This window comes from Eptatretus burgeri, chromosome 2 (assembly GCF_056783735.1).
Source record: "Eptatretus burgeri isolate ZD-2024b chromosome 2, Ebu_testis_v1, whole genome shotgun sequence".
NCBI classification, from domain to species: Eukaryota; Metazoa; Chordata; class Myxini; order Myxiniformes; family Myxinidae; genus Eptatretus; species Eptatretus burgeri.
In genome coordinates this window covers 71,797,641-71,821,965 of record NC_140962.1, presented here as the reverse complement: position 1 = coordinate 71,821,965, position 24,325 = coordinate 71,797,641, and the positions used below count along the sequence as shown (strand labels likewise).

The window sequence follows — 24,325 nt, the reverse complement described above, 5'->3', positions numbered from 1 at the left end:
CACAAGAAAAGGAGCCATTTTCCAAATCAACCTTTGGTTCTGGTTAGGCAACAGCTCTCACTGTTACTTTCCCTTACCTTGAGAAGGCCTCCTGCGGAAGGAGCTGCTCTGACGTCCCAACTCCCTTGGGGTTTTTCTGAATCTTTGGGATGCTTTGGGCATTCCTACCATCACCTCAAATTTGTGTCGATCATACCTCTGGAGGGAGACATTGGAGTGACATGATGAACAAACAATTATGGGGGTATTTATTAGGTTCACAAAATAGTAGAATTTTCACCCCCTTCCCAATCTTCTCCACATTCACCTTATATAAATGCCTCTCTTTTTTCCTTACTCCAATTTCCTTTCCCTATTTAAAAATGAGCTCCCTTACAAGGAACTTCATTAGACCTATAGGAACCTTATTAGGAGGCCATAAGGCCCATTAAAGCCTACGCTATTATTACCAACTCATGGTTGTTTGTACATGCTCTATCCTTTTTAAATGCTGAGCGTCAAGCAAGAAAGCAGCCCGTACCATTTTTTAAATACTTGGTATGACTCAGCCGATGTTCGAACCGCTGACCTCCCAGACTCAGAGCGGACACTCACCATCATGCTACTGAGGCTGGTTTCCCTTCTCTCCCCAAGGCTACAAATTCTGACAACAAAGTTCAAAGACTGATATCTTTTCTCGACAGATGGCAGCACTTAAGTGCTTGTGTTTCATTAATGGACATGCATCGTAATCTTCCTGTCAGTAGTGTTAGCCGGTATATCAATCGGTTGTGTTTTGTAGCCATACTGGAGTTTTGTTAAAATTATAAGGGCTGCAATTATGTTCTGAAGATGAACGATAAATTTATGGAACAGAGAATCATCAAGGTGTTGGTAAAACTAAAATAAAGTGGCATGGACATTTTCAACAAGTTTAAGCTGGTGTATGGGAAGACACAATTTCAAGATCATGTGTTTTTGAGTGGGCCAAGAGGTTTGCGGAATGGAGAATGGAAGTGAATGATGACGTGCGGTCAGGACACCCATAGATTATCAAAACGGACAAAAATGTTGAAAGGGTGAGAATGTTCGTCTGATCTGACCGATATCCGAAATGCCAATTAAAATAACATTTTGCATCAGTAGAAGAGACCCATAGAGCCATAACCAATGAGCTAAATGGCTTTTCAGACGACTTCCAAGGGTGCTTTGAAGCATGGCAGTGACATTGGCATGTATAGACTGTTCCATGTATAGCATGTATAGACAGTCAGTGGACAGACAATAAAGTTCCAGGGAGATTACTTTGAAGGCGACTACTAAACATAATTGGTACGTTCACAATAAAATTTTATCTTGCTTTAATCCTGGAACTTTATTGTCAGGCATCGTATTCTTTATTATCTTGCCTCTCTTCCAATCTGTCCTTTCCCACCATAAACAGAGAACTTTTTGGGGAGATATTATCGATACTAATAAGTGTGTGTGCACGCATGTGCGTGCACCTTCCATAACTCCAAAACTATGATACCTAGCAGCCTGAAACTTTGCAAGCATACCAAGAAAACTCCAAAGAAGTGCATGACTGAAAATTGGTTGTTTGGGTTCATTAGAACACCCCTTTTGAAGATAATTAATGGACTAATTTAATTGCATCCTTGATCAGGCGCCATCCTCGGCCACCTCGCTCTCTGGGGTCTTAAGGCGTATCCTGGGTTACCTCGCTGGGGTCTGAAGCCACCATGTTTTTTGGCCTGCTCAACATATGCCTTGACTTAAAACAGGCTAGAATGATTTCTTAACAACAAAGTTTTTCTTTTTTTTTCCACTTTCCTCACTCATATTATCGAATGCCTATTCCTCATAGCTACAAATTGCTGTTTACATTACTTTTGTAAGTGCTATAGTTTTCAAATTAGGAGCTCGGAACGATTTCATGCTTTATACGATGCAATTTTCCACGATCTACTCTCACGGATAAATTCAAGTATATCACCGGAATATGATTTCGGCTTTGAGGATCGCATATCGTCCGGACTAAATAAGTATCGAAATCTGGAGTGAAATCTGATCATTTAAAGAAATAACAAGTCTTTTAACCAAGCTTATATACCTATTTACTTTAAACAAGCAAGGCTATGGTCCGTCCTTCTCCATATACACAAGAAAATGTAAAATTTCCAAAGCGTTAAACTAATTTTTTTATCCTGTTTGGAGAATTATATTGAGTGAACAAAAGATTTAGGAATGTGCCAAAATTTGCCAGCTTCATTGAGCTGTACGATTTAATGCATTCACTGCTTGACCACGCCCTGTCCCCCAGAGGGACTGCTTATCCATAGCGTCTGCCAGATGTGTGTATATTTTCAGAGGTTTCGCAAGGTACTCAACAGGGAACGAAAGCAAATCTGGTGAAAAACGGATGTTTTAAAAGCCAAAACGTTTGCACGGACCGCGAACCGATATACCAAATGATGAGTGCACAGAGAGCAGGCAACGTGGTGGATTATCTGCAATGTTTATTTCATGGGCGATTAAACTTTGCAATGTCTCCAGGGTTGTTCTACGTTAAGCAGCAACTCTTGTGGATAAAGTCATTATTTGAACAAATTCATTTAATTTCTTTAACTGCTGCAGGCGCGGTGAAGACCGGCTGTAAAGTTAAAGGTATCCTACATGGTAGCGATCTTCACTATTGTTTTTAGAGGGGGGCCACTTTTGCCAATAAGACATCAGTGTGAGCCACAACACTGCCTGCAGGACTCCGTAATGGCTGCTATAAAGCCCCACCTCCACATACTCTTCTTCGTTGTGGTTAACTGGGCTGCAAGTGCAATTTTTTGTATCCTGCAACCATATCCTGATGTAGTAATGGTACTTATATGCTTCGCGTTGGAACACTTATTTGAAACCATTGGGTCAATTTGATAGCATTTATGGCAGATTACAATGAAGTGTGTTCACATTTGTGTATTATCGGCTGCATGTCAGGGGCTGCACTTAAGGCCACCAGGGGCCGCCAGTGGCTTGCGGGCGGTGCAATGAAGAACAGGGCGAAATGGTATGCAGCCACAGCCTGGCCAGCCGTTCCTTATCAACCATTGATTTGGCGTGCTTGCTTGAGTGCTTAAGCTACTTTCCGAGAGCACAACAGTCGATAGCGGTACAGTTTGTGTCCTGATCGGGATGTAGTCAGCAGTTGCTACGAGGTAGAGGAACATATGGGTAGATTTAGATCTGTAAATATACTCGCCTTGGGAGTTTGTGCATGCCTGCATGCTTGGTTATGGGTGCCGTAGTGGCAAAGTTTCATTCCGTATCTAATGATGACGATGGGTGGTGGAGGTTTTTAACTTTTAACCTCAGCAGCGTATGAGCAATCGTGTTTTTCCTTTGTCCTCGTGACTGTTTTCAAAGCAATTTTTTATTATATATGAACCGAGTGTGCTTTACAAAGGTTATATGGTTTCTCTTTGTGAGTTTCAAAGCAAAATACATTTGATGAAACCAGATTTCCGAGCTGTATGCCGGATTAACGTTTTCTAAATTACGGACCCAATTTTTTTCCACCTGTCACATGACGATTGCCAGATGTTTATAAACACCTCCTTGAAACATTCATAAGACAACATTGTTTTTAAAATTTCTGACTTGAAATTCCTCCAAAACAAGGGTGAAAGACACTCAAAGTTCTTTGGTTGTGTACATTATGTACTATAGTTGGTAATCACAATGACTCCAATCTGCCGATTCCCGAAAAAACCGCCGATATCGGCCAAGCACCAATATATGCATATGTATGTATGTATATAAACATATCATGCAAAACAACATCTCTCTGCTAACTCCCCTTTCTATACATACATAGATATATATATATATATATATATATAGTTGCGGTTATGGAAACTATATCCCTCCAACACCAATAGCAGCCAACATACAGTGGTTCCCAGTCAGTTATTTCATTTATGCACGTTCAGATAGTCCCTTCTTTCTTGTCTAGTGGGTCGAATGGGACAGTGCGTTGTGTAAATCTCATAGCTAGGTCTGATTAAATCTCTGAACCTCATTCCGATTATTTTTCTCTATTCCTCAGGTGAATCCAAGCAAGGGGTCATTGCGTGAGCCGGCAGGCACTCCGCTTGGACACCCATCTGTAAAAACCACAGCCGTGCACCTCGTGTAAGAATGCGTCTTCACAGAAGACCAAAGGTAGCAGTCGAAGCCAACAATAAACGCCAGTGCTGCATGGAGCACGTGCAGCACAACGATGACTCCCCACCCACTGTTCAGGCGATCAGAGGCATAACCAACACACCAAATGCTAACAACATACAGTGTGCACGTGGCGCACAATTCTTCAATCCAAATCTCCATTAATAAATGTATCTGTCCCCTTTTCAATCCGAATCTCCATCGAATAATTATATCCAATCCTTTCCCTCAATTCCCAACACCATGCACATGACACCGCCTTTGATAAATGGCCACGGGCTTAATGGCAGACCCGCGTGCATGCTCGATGGCGGGCAGACCACGTATACAATGGCGGACTCGCATGCAGCCCGTGATACTTGATCATCGTACAGAACGGGGCACGAACAACACACATCTTTGGTCGGGACTGCTCATAGGGTTACAATAACATCTTACCGTCGATTTTGCTCACCACGACGGCCACAAATGTCTCCCACGGACGGCAGACATCCTCCCGCACCTCCACCTCGATGCAGCTGCTACCAGACAGAGGCATGCTGTGCGGCCGGATTGCTCGGGCTGCGTGGCGCACCACGGAGCAAGCACATAGACCAGTGCCAACCGCGGAGTCATCAGGGCACGGCACGGGATTCGGTGCAAGGCGATTCATATCACGGGGTTATGTGCAGGACGATTTGTGTCGTGATGCTCGTAGCGAGATGATTCCGCAGTTTCGAACCATCTAGCCGGAAGTAAAGTGGAGCCGCTTCCGGGCATGGCGGCCGGCCCGTGTGCTGGCAGGGGCCCAATCGGGGCACCCAATTTGGATGACGACACATCGCCTCGGGTCGTCACCCCCGCCCCGCCATGGGGTCTATAAAAGGACGGGTCGCGGAGCCACCAGTGTGTCGTTCCTGCTTGTCGTTCCTGTGCATCATTCCTGTCTTCATTCCTTTCGGCTCGTTCTGTCTGGCTTGGGATCGACAACCTACCATTCGCCTGCTGGCTCTGCCCTTCTTTACCAATTCGCCTGCTGACTCCGCCTTCTTCACCACCTTGCCGCCCTTGTCCACCCACTTGCTTTGGACTCCGCCTCTCTCTCCACCCAATGGCTTCTGACTCTACCCAAGTCCCTCCCCTCACGCCTGACGGTCGTGTCTCATTCTCTGGACCGACGCTAGCTGCACGAGTGTCACGAAGCAAGACGACATGCCAGCTGTCAGGGAGGTATCGTCCAGCGGAACATCCCCCAAAAACGTATTGTTGGCGAAGTCAGGCAATCGTGCAAGGTATTGAGAGACCATTAGCCTCATCTCCTCTCCTTTTTCTCTTCATTAACTCCTCCTCATTGGGTTGCGTGTGTGTGTGTGTGTGTGTGTGTGTGTGTGTGTGTGTGTGTGTGTGTGTGTGTGTGTGTCCTGGCGCCTGTCCTCGCTTAAGTTAAGATTGTACAATAATTACATCGGGATAACTCTGCTCTGTGTCTGCTTTTGTAAGTTGCTTGTATATTGCCGCCCCTCTCACATTTCTTCCTATTCCTGCTACAGACAACAATAAACAACATTCACTGTGCCACATCCCTTTCCTCGCCTGGCTGTTAAATCCTTTGTCGAAATGTTCCCAGCTCGTTTTTGTCTGTTCTTTCATTGATCCAGCATGGTCAATATCCTAACTTAGCTGGCACTTTATTCCCAATGATCCGTTCCTTTTAGCCGGTACATCCTTGGCAGTGTTGCTCGGTGGCATCTGATCCGGTAATGTGATCTGGTTTCGACAAGGTGTACCGAGGGCGTGTCCCCCGGTAATTAGGTCATGTGATTAATTAGGTAACCCAATTAACCCAGAGACGGGAGGAACCTAGGTCATGTGGTTGAGCTATTGGCGTTCATGGTCGGTTTGCGACCCGCCACATCACGGAATTATCCGTGTGCGACGGCCAGCAATTCCGGGGAGTCTGGTAGGAACCCGAGATGGCATCCCACCCCCCCCCCCGGTGGTCTTCTCACCCGACCCCTGGCCCGCAAGTATATATATATATATATATATATATATATATATATATATATATATATATATACATATATATATATATATATATATATATATATATATATATATATATATATATATATATATATACTATGAGGCAGATACTGGCTTAGACTTTTGCACAGTTTTCCAAAAATGGCCCAGATAATATAATTGGCACTTTTCAGGAGTTGTTAGGAATAATTAGATTTCAAACAGGTAATTCTCCTTTACTTTGGAATTGAACTCATCTGTGCTGAATTGCAGGTGCCTGCAAAATAAAAATCACTCACTTAACCAGTTTGAACAGAGAAAAGGAGTCATTCTGCTGTTTTGTGTCACTGTGTGCACCACAATGAGTATGGAGAAAAGAAAGAAAACCAAGAAAAAAATAAATCAATGTCACCCGCAGTGTGACCCGTATCTTGACAAAAGGTGACCACGTGTGACTTCTTTAAGGTCACACTGAGGTGAACAGAGCTGCAATCCACCAGGAGCGACTCCTTGAGGAATATCTGCCTACGAGAGATTCCGATGAGAATCGTTTTACAGAGTAACCATGAAAAATATGTGTTTGCCTCATAACGTCACCAAATGACATCATAATGTCTCAAGCTTGACATATCTAGAAAGCACTCATCGAGGTGTTCAATTTGAGGTACTACACAATATGGTTCCTAAAACTTGAAAATTTGACTTTGGGGTCAAATATGTTTGACCTCAGGCGCTAACCATGAAGGTCAAGGCCAATCGCCACCAAAAACTAATCAGCTGAGCGCCAGACCATATACTGCTTTCCCATAAAGTTTGGAGATGATTAGATTGAAATTACTCAAAAAATAAGGGTTTCGTCGACTCCCCTGATTTGCGACAAAGTGACCTTGACCTTTGACCTTGACCTTCAAAATTTATGCGCTGAAAGGGACCTCTATAGGACTCTGATATGCGAAGTTACAAAAATTTCCAATGATAACTGTGCTCTGCAGAGTAATTTATACGTGATTACAGACAAAAAAAAAAAACATATGAAGGTCAAGGCCAATCGCCACCAAAAATTAATCAGCTGAGCGCCAGACCATGAACTATATTCCCAAGAAGTTTGAAGATGAACCGATCAAAATTACTCAAAAAATAAGGGTTTCGTCGACTCCCCTGATTTGCGCCAAAGTGACCTTGACCTTTGACCTTGACCTTCAAAATTTTGTGTGCTGAAAGGGACCTCTATAGGCCTCTGATATGCGAAGTTACAAAAATTTCCAATGATAACTGTGCTCTGCAGAATTTTTTATACGTGATTACAGACAAAAAAAAAAAACATACAAGCTGACTAACATATCTTGCAAAAACTTCATTTTGGCAAGATAAAAAGAAAAAAAGAATTGTCTGAGGAGGTCAGACACAAGATTGTAGCCAAGCATGGACAATCTCAAGGCTACAAGTCCTTCTCCAGAGACCTTGATGTTCCTGTGTCCACCGTACACAATGATATCAGGAAGTTTAAGGCCCATGGCACTGAAGCCAACCTCCCTGGATTTGACCGCAATAGAAAACTTGATTGAAGATTGCAGCAAAGGATTGCTCAAATGGTGAAGAAAGCACCTCGATCAACTGCCAAACAGATTCAAGCTGACTTTCAGATCCAAGGTACAACTGTTTCAACTCGCACCATTCGTCGCCAACTCAATGAAAGGGGGTTCGATGGTAGCAGGCCCAGGAGGACCCCACTGTTGAGAGAAAGACAGACCTTAGAAAGCCTGACTGGAGTTTGCCAAAACACACCTGAACAAGCCAAAATCCTTCTGGTAGAATGTCCTGTGGACAGATGAGACCAAATTAGAGCTTTGTGGAAAAGCACATCATCTCTGTTTACAAATACAAAATTAAGCTTTCAAAGAAAATAACATCTTCCTCCAGTCAAACATGGAGGAGGTTCAGTGATGTTTTGTGGTTGCTGTGCTGCCTCTGGCACTGGGTACCTTAAATGTGTGCAAGGCATCATGAAATCAGATTACCAAGACATTTTGGAGCACAATGTTCAACCCAGTGTCAGAAAGCTGGGTCTCCGTCGAAGGTCATGGGTCTTGCAGCAGGACAATGACCCCAAACACTTCAAAAGGCACCCAGAAATGGTTCAAGATAAAACTTCTCTCATGAAATCATGAGATTTCCCACAAGATCTCTTCTCTCACAATAAGAGTGGGCCAAACTGCCAGTAGAGAGGTGTAGGAAGCTCATTCATGGCTACAAGAAGCGCTTGACTGCAGTTATTTTGTTCATATGCTGTGCTACCAATATTAAGTCGAGGTTGTCAATAATTTTGTCAATGCCATTTCTTTTTCTTTTCCGATTTAAAAGGATAGATTACGTTCTGAATCAAATTCAAAGGTTCTGTAATATTAACAGTGAAATAAAGAATTGTGGAGACCAAATGCTTTTATGAATTTCAACTTATTTTTGGAGAAAATTGTGAGTTATTTAAAAAACGTGCAAAGGTGCCAATATTTTTCACCACGACAGTGTGTGTGTGCGTGTGCGTGTGCGTGTGCATGTGTGTGTGTGGTCATAAAGCACAACATAACATTCTCTTTGCTAATTAAACCCTCACCTTTCTCTCTCTCTATCCCCTCCTCCTAAGAGGAGGTCCAACCTCCTAAGAAAGTGCAGCATTCTCCTCCCACACATTTCTCTATCTCTTTCTCACTTCTCACAATGAGTCCCCAACACTTACCCAATCTCCTACCCCCCCTCTCTAAACTCCCCCAATCTCTCTCTTCCTCCCAACCCTCCTCCTCGCTCTCCCCCTTCCTATTTTTATCTCCCCTCCCCCAATCTCGCTACCCCCTTCCTCACTCCTCTCTCCACTCACCTTCCTCTCTGTCTCTCTCTCTCTCTGTCCACCCTCCCCCCTCCCCCTTCTTGGTATTCCAATCAGCGAAGCAACAAGTGGTATTTGCTACTTTATAATTTGATGTATGTATGTATGTATGTATGTATGTATGTATACACACACACACACACACACACACACACACACACACACACACGTATATTTTATAAGCTACTTTGATTATGGTCCCTTGTTTGGTTTTAACACAAATATCAGCTTCAACATTTTATCTTGACATTGATTCACGAAACGATCCCATCAGGTAACAGCTGCACTGGAATATCATCGAATACCTTTTTAATAACTTCAACTTGGTGCAAGTTCAGTCTGCATATTAATTTTTTCCCAAAGTACAAGCTCCCCTTCAATCTCAAAAAGAGTGCAATGATGGTGTATTGTTGGAGGCATTATTGCAGAGAGCTGGGAAGGTGATGACAATTGTGTTTCAACAAATTGTTCTACTTGAGGGGATAAGATGGAAAAAGAGTCCTGCAGAGATGAGAGAAGGCTCTGCTTTAGCTGTTTCAGAACTGGAACAGTTTGCAGAATGAATGAGACTCTTGAGAGAAAAAAGTGTGGTCCATGAATGATGAATGAATGACAACTCAAACACTAATCCTCTTCTCAGTCAGTGAACCTTAAGTTGGCTGCATTCAGTATGAGCAAATGTTGCTCAACGAAACTAGAAATGCTACAACTTTCTCCAGTGATGCTTCTTACCTTCAGGTGGCACTTTTGCTGCATATAAGGTGCCACCAAGCATATCTCTTTGTCTGCCAACCACCCTGAGAAACCAAGGTCTGGGAGCTTCGGAGGACTTTTCGAGTAATCGAATGGACTTCGAAGCATCGACCCAGGGGAAATGTTGGTGCAGGCAGGGTAAGGGTCACCAAAAAGGCACTCAAGACGGCGAGAAAGTGCTGGTGGTAGCATTGAAGCAAGGCTTTCCACACCATTCTCAGTCTCCGTTATTCGCACATACTGCGCACATCAAGCAAAGGACAAAGAAAAAGAGTTATACAAATATGGAACTTATTTGTACGTAAGCCTGAGGCGTGTGTTATCTACAATTCCTGAATGATAGTCGTCATATAGTTACATTTTAATCATAGTATTTCTTTGGTGGGTACAATTACCTTAAAACGTCCCAACCAGGTGACCTTGTGGCCCTGTAGGTGGCTGCACAAGATCTGCGTGTGCGCCATATTGGTGTTAAACCACGCTGTTGGGCCGCACAGCTTACTGTATGTTTGCCATGACAAAGAAGAGGCTGGTGCCTGGAAAGGAGGAGCAAATGGAGCTAAATGTTAAAACTTAAACTGAAATGTGAGTAAACTTACAACTGCAATTTTAGCATTGTATAATTCAACCATCTTCGAGAGAGTTCAAGGGACACTCTGGGTTGTATTGTCGAAAATCTATGCATTTCCAGGATGGAATAAAGGACTTGTCTGATTCGTTTGATTGAATATAAAGCTGTGATTGAAGATAAAGAAAGCAAACACATTTTCACACTCACATAGGCTATGTCACTGGGCTTTCATGATGAAAAGAAAATAAATAATTGGGTGACATTCTCCCCATAGCTTCTTCTCAAAGAGGTTGGAATATGTACGGTTCATGATTATTCAATGACAAGGTGTAGGATGGGGGGGAAGAAAAAAAATCAAATGGAAGCGCCACATGCAACACTCCTCGATGCAACACAGTCCTGTCCTTCAATCGAAAAATAAAAGCACAATTTCAATCACGATTTATGTTATATTCTCAAACTCCAATTTGACACCCACCTTTAAATTTAAAGAAAAATAAATACACACAGCTTTGAAGGGGGAAGAGTGGGGGGAATATCGTTTTTCAAAAAGATTGTAAGCACCTTATCAAGTACCCAGTCTCCATAGAGATATACAGCCATTGTTATTACTGCGGCCCAAATAGCACCCAGCCGTAGGAGAGGGTTGTGGCTCAGCTCGGCTAGTCCACGAACCAAATGGGCCAGCAACATCCACGATCGTGGACGGCACAAAGCAACCACAACCAGCCCCAGTGTCAGCAGACCAATCACTCCCTAGACAACCACAAAATACACCAAACCTCAATGATGATAACAAGGAATAAGTATTGCAAAATCATTGATAAATTTCTTCTAAAGTGCACAGACAGTTGAACAGGCACCCCAAAGTCAAATTATGGCTTCAAAGGTGCAAATGTGATTTCACAACTGGCCATCATTTGCGACGATATATCATCATCATCATCATAATCATCATAATCATATCCATGGAAGTGAAATAGTCCTGTAGCTCTTCTGGTCTGCACACAATGATAGGTGCTTTAAAAAAAACATTTCAAACTGAAAGGTACACAAGTGGCAGCATCTCATTTACAAGGTTTAATGCTCAACTCCCAATTAACAAGGTATGCCTGGTGTTGGCTTAATGGTTAGGTTGGCGGGCTTTGGATCCGTGGGTCCTGAGTTCAAATCCTGCTCAGCTGTCGAATTAATACCAGGTGGGGTTAACTCGGCCTGTCATCCTTCCGAGGTCGGCAAAATGAGTGCCAGCTTGCTGGTATACTGTGTCGGAGTGGCGACCCATCCAGGATTGTGTCCAATCGCCAAGGAGACTGCTTAAGCAGCACCAATGCTCTGTACAGAGTATGGTCCCAATGGATGGACCCACATTCAGTTATTTTGGACAAACGTTGTCAAATTTCTGGCAAACTTGCAGCGTTTTGACGATTGGTGTCGTATGAAACCATCTTGGTTTGTATTACTTTACAAACACCAAGGACGCATTGACTCGGCATATTTGTGGAAAATCGAAAATTATTCACCGTTTGAGTTAAATCATATGTAATGTAACCGCGATGTAACCCATATACAGTACGGATCTGGTGGTCTCGTTCTGTGTGTGACATCACAGCTAATCTTAAGAAGATTGACTTTTGATCGCAAATTTACCGACCGTATTTTCCGGCGTGTATTAATCACACCCTGTTTTTCACAATCAAAAAACAAAACAAAAAACTTTTCCGATGTATTAGCCACACGCATGTTTTACACTCTCAAAATAAATGAATATATTGATCATTTTATTTTCTGATCTTGATCTAAATGCATACGGAACAAAGTGACGGAGGTATCAACATGCTTACTCCCATGTCCGCTTCATTTCGTCTAACATTCTTATTGTCATTTTCAAGAAGTTAAAGAGAGAGGAGAGGATACCAAGAACTTTTATATTTCTTTCATATTGTTCAATATTATAAAGAGGATTTTTTTGTTCCTATAAAAAGGAAGAAATGGGATTCATATCGAAATTATACATATTTCTTGTGGATCTGTGGCCCTGAAAAGGGCCGTTTGGGTTTGATGAAGCTTTTCAGCTAAATCCGAGGAAATCCTCGTCAATGCTTTCCTCGTTGAAGACGCAAGTCCTTGTTCGAATCAGGGTAGAGCAAGTCCCCGTCGCTGTCACCTTCATTTGCAGCCTCCTCCTGCCAAATGATGTGTTGGAGATGCAGCATTTCAGAAATGCGCGCCTGATGTCTGACGGTATCTCCTCACACACCTTGATGATCCAGCCGCAGATCATCGGAAGTTCGACCTTTCTCATCTTCCTATTTAAATCAAATTTAAATTCTCATCAAATTTAAATGGAGGAAATTGATCCTTTAAAGGATCCTTTACAGGCTGATGAACCACCAGTTAATTTTGGGACATTTGAAGGCTGAAGATCCTTGAAGGGCCAACGCATCACATGTTTTTGTGGGCCATGTGGGTCAAGAAAACTCCCACATTAAGAGGCCATGTGCCATGTGGTGACACTTGCGCATCGAGGGCGAGTGGGACATTTGTTCATTGCGGGCCACATGGGCCAAAGAACTCTGACCAACGAGCAGCCTTGTGGGCCTTTTTGGTTCAAGTGTTGTAGGCCCTCCAGGCCAGAAGAATCGCAAAAAAAAATAATTCAGGGGTCCCAAAGGACAGGTAAAACAATGGTGGGGAAAAATTAAATGCCAGGCAGTGGGAACCAGATACCAAACACGATTTTGGCTTCTAGGGGGGAAGAGAGCCACTCTCATCGTACAACTTTATTTATTCCATAAAATTGTGTTTAGTTAAGTGTACTGTGTTCATATGAGCAGACATGCATTGTGAGTGTGTAGACAAGTGTCAAATTCATGTGATTTTTCTGCTTTTACATTCTTAACTGCAGTAAACCCTCAAATACCGTGGGTTTCTACCAATCGCGGGCAACCTATTGTGTTCCCATTTCATTGTCGCGGTATTTAATTTCAGCCAATCATGGTTTTTGAGCTGAGATGAGTTATTGTTTGTATTCGCGTGTAAGATTGCCACTCATTAAAAGCCTTTTGTTGCTTCTCGTGCACCGTTAATTGGAGTAATCAGACCAGCATAAGTAAACGAAGCTAAACTTAATAATGAATCATCATCGAACAGGAAATGACATATGGAGATCCTGTAATACGACATCTACAAGATGTAGTTGACACACAACAGTTAATAACGGTACCCAAACGAAAAAGGATGGACAAAATTACTTGTGCCAAAAGGTTGAGAAAGGTTATGACATTATGGGAGGGAAAAAAAATCGAGTTGTTATAGATACATTGGCAAGAAGTGAAAGTGCGGCATCTGTGGGCCGCCATTACCGGATCGATGAATCGACTGTGTAAACGTGAGTCAAATATCCGTGCAAGGGTTCCCACTTCGCAAAGCGCAAAAGGCTCATTCCAGTCCCGTGACCCTCATATTGAAAGCACATAAAAAGCGCTTAATGTTTGGATCGAGGACCAAACAGAAAAAAAAAAAAGCCTTTGAGTGGACCGGTGTATGGGAGGACCCATTGTGGATTTACCAACGTTTTTACGAAGCACCTAGGGCTGAAGGCCTTAGTTCAACCATGGCTCATGGAACAAACCAAGGTGAAGGAAGGGATTTATGCTGGAGCAGGTTTGTAACGCCGAAGAGACGGGATTATTTTAAAAGAGGATGCCATCTCGTACCTTCCTGTCCAAGCAGGATCGTTTTACCCTTCTTCTATGTGGCAATGCAGCGGGCATCTTCGTCATGCTCCCATCAATGCAACAGCCATCGCTAGTTCCATATTTCCAACCTCCAACCTCTTTCCAACCTCCAACCTCCCCCAATAGTAGAATCATCATAATCTCCGAACAAAACCTTGTGTTTTCTATTTACAGCAGAGAACAGTACGTAATTTCTTTACCCTCACCCATCTCATTCTTTTGGAATAAATTTAAAAGGAAAACTTGTGTTTTTGTTTAATTTACACTCTGTTTCAATGTTTACATAATTATATATATGTAATATATATTACATATATATATTTATGCGTTTATTTCAATTGTGTTTATTTCCGGCTGCCGTCGATCTTCCTCGATATTTTCTCAAAGTCCAGGAACCGAACCGCCCTCTCGCCATTCATTGGCCTTTGATTTCCACAATATGGGAGGGTTTACCTTATCGTCATTTCCGGCACCTCAAAGTGCAGAACACACTTTCCCGCCTTTTTCTCCACTATATCTCAGCGCAGGAATGTCTTATCCTCTCTCCAAAACTTCTAAACCTCCCAAACCAGCTTTGTGAAAATCTTGTTGAGGTGTCCGCACCAGATGGTCCAGTAATTATCATTAAAGGCGAAAGACACTACTGCAAATGTATTGCTCTTTCCTTCAACTATATACAGCAACTCGTATAAAAGCCCATCAAAATGATGGGTTGGAATTATTTTATTTGAATTATTCATGGAGACTGGAAGATATGATGTTTTGCAGCAGGAAAAAGCATTATATTAAAACACCACATGTACAAATGTGATTCTATTTTCTTTATCTTCTAGGACGTATAATTTTGATGGTACAGCCTTGTGAGCATGTCAAATTCTGAAACCTGGGCCTAGCATCAGATCTGCTTATCTATCTATAATTCCAGCAATCTGTGTGTGTGTGTGTGTGTGTGTGTGTCTGTTTGTCTGCGACCGCCGTTTCTCGACGACCGCCGGTCCGGTCTCATTGAAACTTGCCAGGAATATTGCGGGGACCCGCGGATGTGCTTTTTGGAGGTTTGATATCGATCGGACGAGCGGTTCCCAAGTTACGGCCATTTTATTGCTTTTTCAGTGTTGAAAAGGTGTATATATGGCAGCTGAACATGTCGTTCCACCTTATCACGCCATTTTTTTCTCAGAATAATGATAACAGCATATTAATAATAAATATAATAATAATAGCACAATAATTGGCAGTACACAATAATAGCACAATAAATGAATAAAAAGAATAACGTGATACAATGAGCAATGTCTGTCAACCAATAACAACCTATATATTGTCTGTCAACCAGACAGGACACGGTGCTATGACATCACGAATGACATCACAATGCTTCCTCTTTGGATTGAAACTTGCCAGGAATATTGCCAGGGCCCCGCGGATGTGCCTTTTCGAGGTTTGATATCAATCGGATGAGCGGTTCCCAAGTTACGGCCATTTATCTGTCAACCAATGACAAGACACGGTGCTATGACATCATGAATGATGTCACAATTAATGTTTATTTATTTATTTATTTTTGCACGATTGACGGTCCGATCTGATTGAAACTTGCAAGCAATATTGCTGGGGACCCACGGATGTGCCTTTTCGAGGTTTGATATTAATCGGACGAGCGGTTCCTAAGTTACGGCCATTTATCTGTCGACCAATATCTGCGAGAGAGGGGGACGGGAGAGGGGGGGGATGAGAGTGGGGGCGAGAGAGAGGGGCGAACGAGGAGGGGGGAGAGAGGAAGGGCGAGACTTGGGGGGAGAGGGGCGGGAGAGAGAGGGAGGATGGGAGTGGGGACGAGAGAGAGAGAGAGAGAGCGGGAGAGGAGGTGTGAGAGGGGGTGTGAGGGCGAGAGAGAGGGGAGAGAGGAGGGGGAGAGAGGAGGGGGTGAGGAGAGGTGAGAGAGGGGGAGCGAGGGGGGTGAGAGAGGGGGGAGAAAGAGGGGGAGAGAGAGAGGGGGAAGAAAGGAGGGGTGAGACTAGGGGTGAGAGAGGGGAGAGAGTGGGGGGGAGAGAGAGAGGGGGAGGGAGGGGAGGGAGAGAGGGGGAGAGAGACTAGGGGTGAGAGAGGGGAGAGAGTGGGGGGAGAGAGGGGGAGAGAGAGGTGGGGTGAGAGAGAGGGTCGTCACAATTCAAGAGAGGGGGAGAGAGGAGGGGGCGAGAGAGGGGGTGAGAGTGGGGGCGAGAGAGGAGGGGGGGAGAGAGGAGGGGTGAGACTAGGGGGAAGCTAGGGGGGGCGAGAGAGAGGGGGCGTCACAATTCTTCTTCGTTTGATATGACGTCACAATTGACGCTGGGGACCTGAGTATGTTTCCCAGGTGTTTCCCAAGTTATGGCTCTTTATGATACGGTTGGTCCGATCTAATTGAAATAATGCCCCAATCCAGTCGTTGTTTATGCCCCTACGGGCCCGTACTAGTTTCTATAAATATTAAACATCCTATGGATGTAAATTAACACTTGTTTTACTCTGCACATGTTGCACATCATGTGCAGCGAATTGCACCTACCTGTGCCTTGTAATTATTGTTTTTTTTAATGCTTCTGTGCACCGCCCTCAAAAACCTGTTGCAAGTAGCCATCTACATTTCCAATAGAAGAAGCATAGTTACTCTTTTATGAAAATTGTTTTTCGAGTTTTTTTTATCCTGAAAAATAGACCGGCATGAACACACAGTCATGTTACGAGATTGGCCTTTGAAACCATTCATAAAATTATCCTTTTGAAGTGGGACAGATAAATACATAACACACAAATACACACTGTTTTATATTGGTAGATGCCCCTGTTTATTTTTTTAAGTAGTTTCACAAATACGTCGTCCCATTATTAATACCACTTCTCAACAATCATCACCCCAACTCACAGTTAGGTCGTTTGAAAAGCCATATCTTTTATTCTCGTGCGTTTTCAGAACTTACAAGACTGATAGACACTAAAATAAATCGCTAAAGTACCAAAATTGCCGAAATAACAACTGCACTTTGCGTCGCACATAAACAAATGTACTGTACTGCAGATTGGCTGAGAGGCATTGTAAAAGTGTTACCTTGGAAGTGAAATTAGATGTTGTTCGTTAAATGGAAGCTGGTTTTCACGGATTGCCAGGTTATTAAGTTTGCCTCCGATCGATAAATATACCCACGTTCATTGAATAAGAAGGAGAAAAAAAGAAGACGTACCACCACCTTCAATTGCTTCTGCAAGAGATTTATTTTTATTTAAATGTCTGGTAATTGTTTTTTAAATTAATTTATATTGTTACGGCTGTGGAAATTCGCAATACACCATAAAGGGTCCTTAGATCAGTTATGACGCTAAGTTTATGTGCAGATAGGTCCCCACTGTTGTTTAAAGGGGATTCTTCGTGTTCACCGGGCTGCGACTCTTTGAGATAGCCGTTTTTCTTTTCTGTCATTATATTGAATCAACCACGTCTCAACCACCATTACAACAACCATCTTAACCACAACGCCAACCACGATAGCCTCAACCATCAACCACAACCGATGGTGATAAACCAAGTTGCAAATACCTCCATTGTAACGATGGCTTGGGTGGTGGAAGTAATGAAAGAAAACAACCAAGAAATGGCAAGCATTGGCAACGAGAGAACAAGGAGAGGTGGGCCGACAAGCCAGGACACCAAGGAGCTTGGCGGGGAAGACAGCAGGAGACAGGCAGAGAGTCGTGCCCAGACAGTCACAAGCAGTAAGGGTGGTAAGGCTGTCTTTAAGCCTGGGGTGGTCAGGAGGGGCGGCAGAAATGAACAGAAAAATAGTTAGAGATGGGGAAAAGACTACTGAATACCAAGACGAAAGACGAAAATGTTACATAGTGGGGCAACTTAGCTAAATATAGCATAACAATTGTGCATTTTGTGAGGAAAGCACCAAATTTGGCACACTAGTAGCGTAACATATTATGAACAGATTTGGATATTGGGCCATCTCAAAATTTTTGATGGTAGTGGAAAATGGCTGCCACAGCCATCAGCGGCTGAATTTGAGATGGCCCAATATCCAAATCTGTTCATAATATGATAGGCTACTAGTGTGCCAAATTTTGTGCTTTCCTCACAAAATGCACAATTGTTATGCTAAGTTGCCCCACGAGCAGAGAAGAGATAGCATTGATCATTTCAAAAACTACACCATCGTTAATTACACTCTCTATAGTCTATGTCTCTCTCGCTACACAAAAAAAAATTTCCCACCAACACATGCAAAAGTAATGAAATTGTTTTTAGTGGTATTCAGCAAATACAATAGCTGCTTTTCTTCATTGTTAACACAGAGACAAAGCAACCTCATTTTTGGAAATGCAAAACAAAGACAACAAACAAACGATGGGATATGAGTTTAACTCAAAAATTTTTAGTCTTTAATGATGGATGAGAATTTAAATTATAACAATCCAATAAAATGGCACTATACTGAGAATAGAATCGAATATACCTCTGTGCAGTGATCATTTTTCACGTGTACAAAGGTAGAAAAATAAATAAAAACAACTCATGTGAGTGAGGGTTTCACATGTAAGAAAGAAACAAACAAACAAAAAAAAAAAAACACTCAACTACGAGAACAAAAGAAGTAATTGACTTCCTACCAACATTAAAATAAATAATTATCCTAGATAATATTCCCTCCATCCGAATTCACCTTTCCAGTTGTCTCTGTAGGCATTGCGGAAGAGTAACCAGAGCAGTCGTACATGCAAAGCAGCCGGAAGACCGAAGGATAAAGTGGCTCTGCCCAACGGCAAAGTCCCAATGGGATTGCCGAGAAGCCTCAGGATTCTGACACCAGTCCACGTCGCAGGTAAACTCCCGAGAGCTTGGGAAGTTTGGGATAAGTTTTGAGTTAACGTTTTGGTTCATAAATAATGGCAGGGGGAGCTGATACTGTAAAGAAAAGTGCTTCACCATCTCACCCACCCTGAAACACAGTGGCTGCAGTGATGGTAGCCAAGACTTGGAGTGCATCTGGTCCAGCACGACCACTCTTTAATGCGATGTAGGCACTAATGGCTGCCACAATTCCTAGTGGCGTGCGAGGTAACCAGGCTTCATTGGCTAATGGCAAGCAAAGAGTTGCCACAATTCCAGCAGCAATTGCAGCAAGGCAAGATGATAGACTCCTTCTTGCAAACCGAGCCTCTGTTTCCAAAGCACAGAGATCAGGAACCAAGCGAACCAGGAGGTTATTCCAAACAGAATAAGCTTGCCATTCAGGTCCAATTTGATGAAGCTGAGGATGAGAAGAGAGGTTATAGTGAAAGTAAAAATGAAAATTAATACTGAGAGTCAAGTTGTAATCATTTTTTATTGGTTATCTTCTCAATGTTTTTGGAGGTAGAATGTGAAGAAAAGCTTGTTGAGGAGCAAGGGTATAAGGACAAGCTTTAACTACCAAGAAGCAAACAAGAAAGTGAAGAATAATTTACCTGTACAGTAACAGACAACATAGTGCTGAGAGCGAGGTAGCAGACAAAAAGAGGTAGAGCAAGGAAGAGTGATGAGAGACTGATGTGTGAGAAGCCAGCGAGAACAATAAGAGAGATGAGCTGTTGTGTTGGGAAGATAGCGGAGAGAGAGTGGGAACCTGCACTCTCTCCAATTCTCAATGCATGGCCAAATAGATCCTTCACTGAATGCCATGCCTGTGAGAGTAGTTGCACAAAAGGAAAAGAGACAAAGAATAAACTTTTTGTTATTGCTTATTGTTCATCCAATTCACTGTTCAAACACAAACTTGGAGCTACATTTACAAAAGCACAGCATAAAATTATTTATTATTAATGTAAAATGTGTCAGGCACCAACAACACAGTCATGCGCTACACCAACCTCAATGAATGAGAAGTCATCATCATGAGTGGGTGAGGTTTCGACATCTGATGATGTGTCCCATTTGCTAGGTGGCCTGCCCTCTGCAAAGCTCTGCATCAGAAGCATGAAGTCTTCTTCTGCAAGTTCCTTGCCCTCTGCATTACAAGCAAACATGCAAAGGCTATTTTGTCAGTCATGTTCAAGCTGATCAGTGAACTGGTTTGTTTGAAGAAAAAGAAACCATGAAAAAATAAAATTTAACATTGCCTAATCATACACATGATACAAGTACAGCAATTTATTTACTGAAGATATTTTTTCCAACTGGAATTCATTACGAAATCATTTTCTCATAGCAACCTGTCAAGTAGGAAGGCTGCAGCTTCACTGGAGGGGCTGATAAAAATGACCACAATACACATAAAACATGGTTTTACAATGATAGAGAGACAGATAAACAGATGAAAAAGAGAGAGACAGACAGACAAGCCGGTAGGCGACATGGCTGCTCGCTCCAGATGGAAAGCTGGCCGACGCGACGAACCGATATTCATGTACATGCTATCAATCAATTTAGCACAATAAATATGATTATCACAGCCCTCTTCGTTTGCGCCCAGAAACCCGCCTTGTGAAATTTCAGGCATGTTTCCAAAGAGACTCTAACAAATGGCAGCCCTGGTAATTCCATTAATCTATTCGCTAAAGATTCTGTTTTTTTATATGATGCTGTAAGACATTCTCCTAGGGCACAAAAAAACAGGTCCCTCGGAGATCCAGTTTTGGAGGTATTGATTTTTTTGTACAGTCCACAATAAGTGTACGATGTACGATAAAGTATTTTAGCTGTTGCTAAGCTACGGAGGTGTGCATAGCAACCATTCATTTTTGTGTACATGCTCGCCACATTGTACACATTTCACCCAAGTTTCATCAAAATCAGATTCTTTCTCTTCGCGATATTCGCAATTAACCGTTTCTGAAATGTTCGACAAGAACTCGCCCAAAACCTATCTCCTCCTACAAATATTTTTTGTTAGGGCTGCAAATTGGCATGAAGGGAGCGAGATAGATTGCGCACAGAACTCTAAGCTTCAATTTTTCGATTTATTTTTATTTTTTTCGATTTTTTGACCACTTTAAAGAGCCGTTGCTATGCCGTTGCTAGGGCCCGGGGTCCCATATTCGAAAGCACACGATTCCCAGAAATATTGGTCCTACCTACCAAATTTCATTGGAATCGGTTGAGTGGTTTAGCCCCAAGGCTTGACCAAAGTTTCACGGACAGACAGACAGATGAAAATGTCCAGAATAAGGGTGCTCTTAGAGCAGTCAACAGAGGAAAAAGAGAGAGAGAGACAGATAAACAGAGGAAAAAGAGACAGAGACAGATAAACAGAGGAAAAAGAGACAGAGACAGATAAACAGAGGAAAAAGAGACAGACAGATAAACAGAGGAAAAAGAGACAGAGACAGATAAACAGAGGAAAAAGAGACAGACAGATAAACAGAGGAAAAAGAGACAGAGACAGAGATATATATATATATATATATATATATATATATATATATATATATATATATATATATATATATATATATATATATATATATATATATATATATATATATATATACATACATACTAGTAGTAATGCCCGGCGTTGCTCAGGCTAGCAATAAAGCCTGGCGTTGCCCGGGCTTTCTTGCAAATTTCCTGAATAGCTGTTAGCGGTTAGCGGTTAGGGTTAGGGTTGCAGTTAGCGTTGGGGTTAGCGGTTAGGGTTAGCGGTTAGGTTTAGGGTTAGCGGTTCGGGTTGCTAACCCTAACCCTAACCCTAACAGCTTGGCGTAGCGGAGGTAAACAGTGCCCGGGGCAAAGTGGAAATTTGCGTCCCCCGTAGGCCTTAAACTTGAGTGGATTTGAATGGAAAATCCCATAAGGGATATCGATTTATCGATTTTTTTCGAATATCGGAAGTGTTATGGGAAAAATTTATAGCCAATGACCTAAGTTGGACCAAAAGCCATAATCGTACCGAATTTGAATGGAATCGGTTGGAGTTTGTGAAAATGCATCAAAACGAATTTTGAGGGGCCTCTTAAGGAAGACAATAATATCATTAGTATATGTGCCAAATCTTGTTTCATTTCATGCAGTAACAAAAATCTGATGGTGGAACAAAGAAAGGGGCGTGCTGAAATTATATATATATATATATATATATATATATATATATATATATATATATATATATATATATATATATATATATATATATATATATATCCTGGTGTTGGCGCAGTGGTTAGGGCAACGGCTTGGGATCCAAAAGGTCCTGAATTCAAGCCCCGTTGGGCCACTGAATTAATACACCAGGGAGTTGACTCAGCCTGTCATCCTTCCGAGGTCGGCGAAATGAGTACCAGTGTACTGGGCCGGTGTATACCCTGGTTAAAATAGGTGTACCATACCCCTGTGTCGTAAGAGGCGACCACAGGTTGCATCAGGAAGGGCATCTGGCGTAAAACATGTGCCAAATCACGATGCGGATCATACGGATGATCCGCTGTGGCGACCCCTAAAGGGAGCAGCCGAAAGAAGAAGAGATGTGTGTATATATATATATATATATATATATATATATATATATATATATATATATATATATATATATATATATATATATATATATATATATATATATATGAAAACAGTGGCAGCACACGGATTACAGATCAACTGGCCCATCATAGTTTCAACAATTATCAACATCAGCCAGCGGGCTCTCTGTACATTTACATGTGTATGCCAAAATTGCGAACAACCAAAGGCAACAAGAAACTTGTACATTCTACTCATTTCTGACCGCACACATGTACATGCTGGGGTGCATCCTAGATGGTCTGTTGTTGCATACCAATTTTCACCAAGAGCTATTACGTACCATATGATTTCAAAAGTTGTATCAAGAGGGCTCTCTCATCATCTTTCAAAAGCAAACCAGGCCTGGAATCTAGAAAAATACAATTGGTGTCAGAGATGGGATAACTGATTTGAGATATAGCTCAAAGCTATGATGACTCATTTGGGTGGTGGCTGGAAAATAAAATAAAGAACTCGGTAAGGCGCATACCTCCGCTATGTAATGCCTGATCCACGAGAACATATCGGGCCCAATACATTTTTGAAATATTATGCCATACAGTACTATATAGTTTTTTCCCCTTTCTCTCAATGGTGAAGAATCACTTTAAAAATTAAATAATTCTCGTATACAGATCCGGATTTGGATCTTCAACAAAATCGAATCAATTCATCCTTGCAACACACCCAACCTGTCCACCAAGTTTTGTCCAAATCCGTCCACAACTTTTTGAGACATCGTATTATATATCATTTTTTAACCCAATCTGAATGGTGAAGAATCACTTTTAAAATTCAAGTAGTCAGATCCGGATCCGGATATTCACCAAAATCTAATCAGCTCGTCATTGTCACACACCGAACCTGTCCACAAAATTTCATCCGAATCCGTCCACAATTTTCGAGATATCCTGTGCACAAACAAACAGAAAAAGACAGACAGACAGACAGGGGTGAAAACAACCTCCTTCACCTTCGGTGGTGGAGGTAAAAAGTGGTGTGTGGCAAAGTGCAAAAGTAGGGAAAATAAAAAATGTCCTACTGTGAACAAAACAACAATGAAGCTCAGACACAATGGAATATCCCATCAATTATAAAATAAAACATCATAAAAAAAAGGAGTATTGTGTAATTATTACCTCCGCCACCAAAGGTGGAGGAGGTTATGTTTTCAGCCCTTTCTGTTTGTGACTTTCAAAATGGAAGATTTTTTTTCAAGTATATTGGTTAGTCGATTTTGTTATTCTGTCTGTCTGCTTGTCTGTGTGTCTATCGCCTACAGGTCACAATTTAAAACCGACCTTCACGAAACTTCACCACATGGTAGAGTTTGTCATAAGGAAGAAACCTATTGGTTGAGGTCAAAAGGTCAACAAAGGTCAAAGGTCAACAACTTAAGTGGGATTTCTAAAATCCTCAATTTTCATCTGATTGACTTAAAATTTGAAGAGGATTTATATTTCCGGTCACTGAATTCAACTAGCCAATTATTTTTGAGGTCAACATGGACCAAAAGGTCAACATTAGCCCAAGGTCAACAACTAAGGAGGTATTTCTAAAATCCTCAATTTTCATCCCATTGACTTGGAATTTGAAGAGGATATATATTTCAGGTCACCGAATTCAACCACCAATTATTTTTGAGGTCCACATCGGCCAAA

The 24,325-nt window shown here is 42.1% G+C and overlaps 1 protein-coding gene across 11 annotated transcripts in view; it reads right to left on the bottom strand.

Moving 5' to 3' along the window:
• The window catches only part of LOC147032291 (wolframin-like), a 34,584-nt gene that overhangs the window by 2,244 nt on the left and 8,015 nt on the right, over nucleotides 1-24,325 (bottom strand). For 10 of the 11 annotated variants that reach the window (XM_085869761.1, XM_085869757.1, XM_085869753.1 and 7 more), the window contains 10 exons: nucleotides 22,966-23,034; nucleotides 20,036-20,172; nucleotides 19,634-19,849; nucleotides 19,125-19,437; nucleotides 18,850-19,023; nucleotides 17,721-17,923; nucleotides 10,971-11,162; nucleotides 10,231-10,371; nucleotides 9,815-10,075; nucleotides 78-198 (listed from right to left, as the gene is read on the bottom strand). In XM_085869761.1, the coding sequence (XP_085725887.1) occupies nucleotides 78-198; nucleotides 9,815-10,075; nucleotides 10,231-10,371; nucleotides 10,971-11,162; nucleotides 17,721-17,923; nucleotides 18,850-19,023; nucleotides 19,125-19,437; nucleotides 19,634-19,849; nucleotides 20,036-20,172; nucleotides 22,966-23,034 (1,827 nt within the window). The remainder of the gene's footprint in view (nucleotides 1-77; nucleotides 199-9,814; nucleotides 10,076-10,230; nucleotides 10,372-10,970; nucleotides 11,163-17,720; nucleotides 17,924-18,849; nucleotides 19,024-19,124; nucleotides 19,438-19,633; nucleotides 19,850-20,035; nucleotides 20,173-22,965; nucleotides 23,035-24,325) is intronic. The other variant, XM_085869762.1, reaches the window with a different exon arrangement.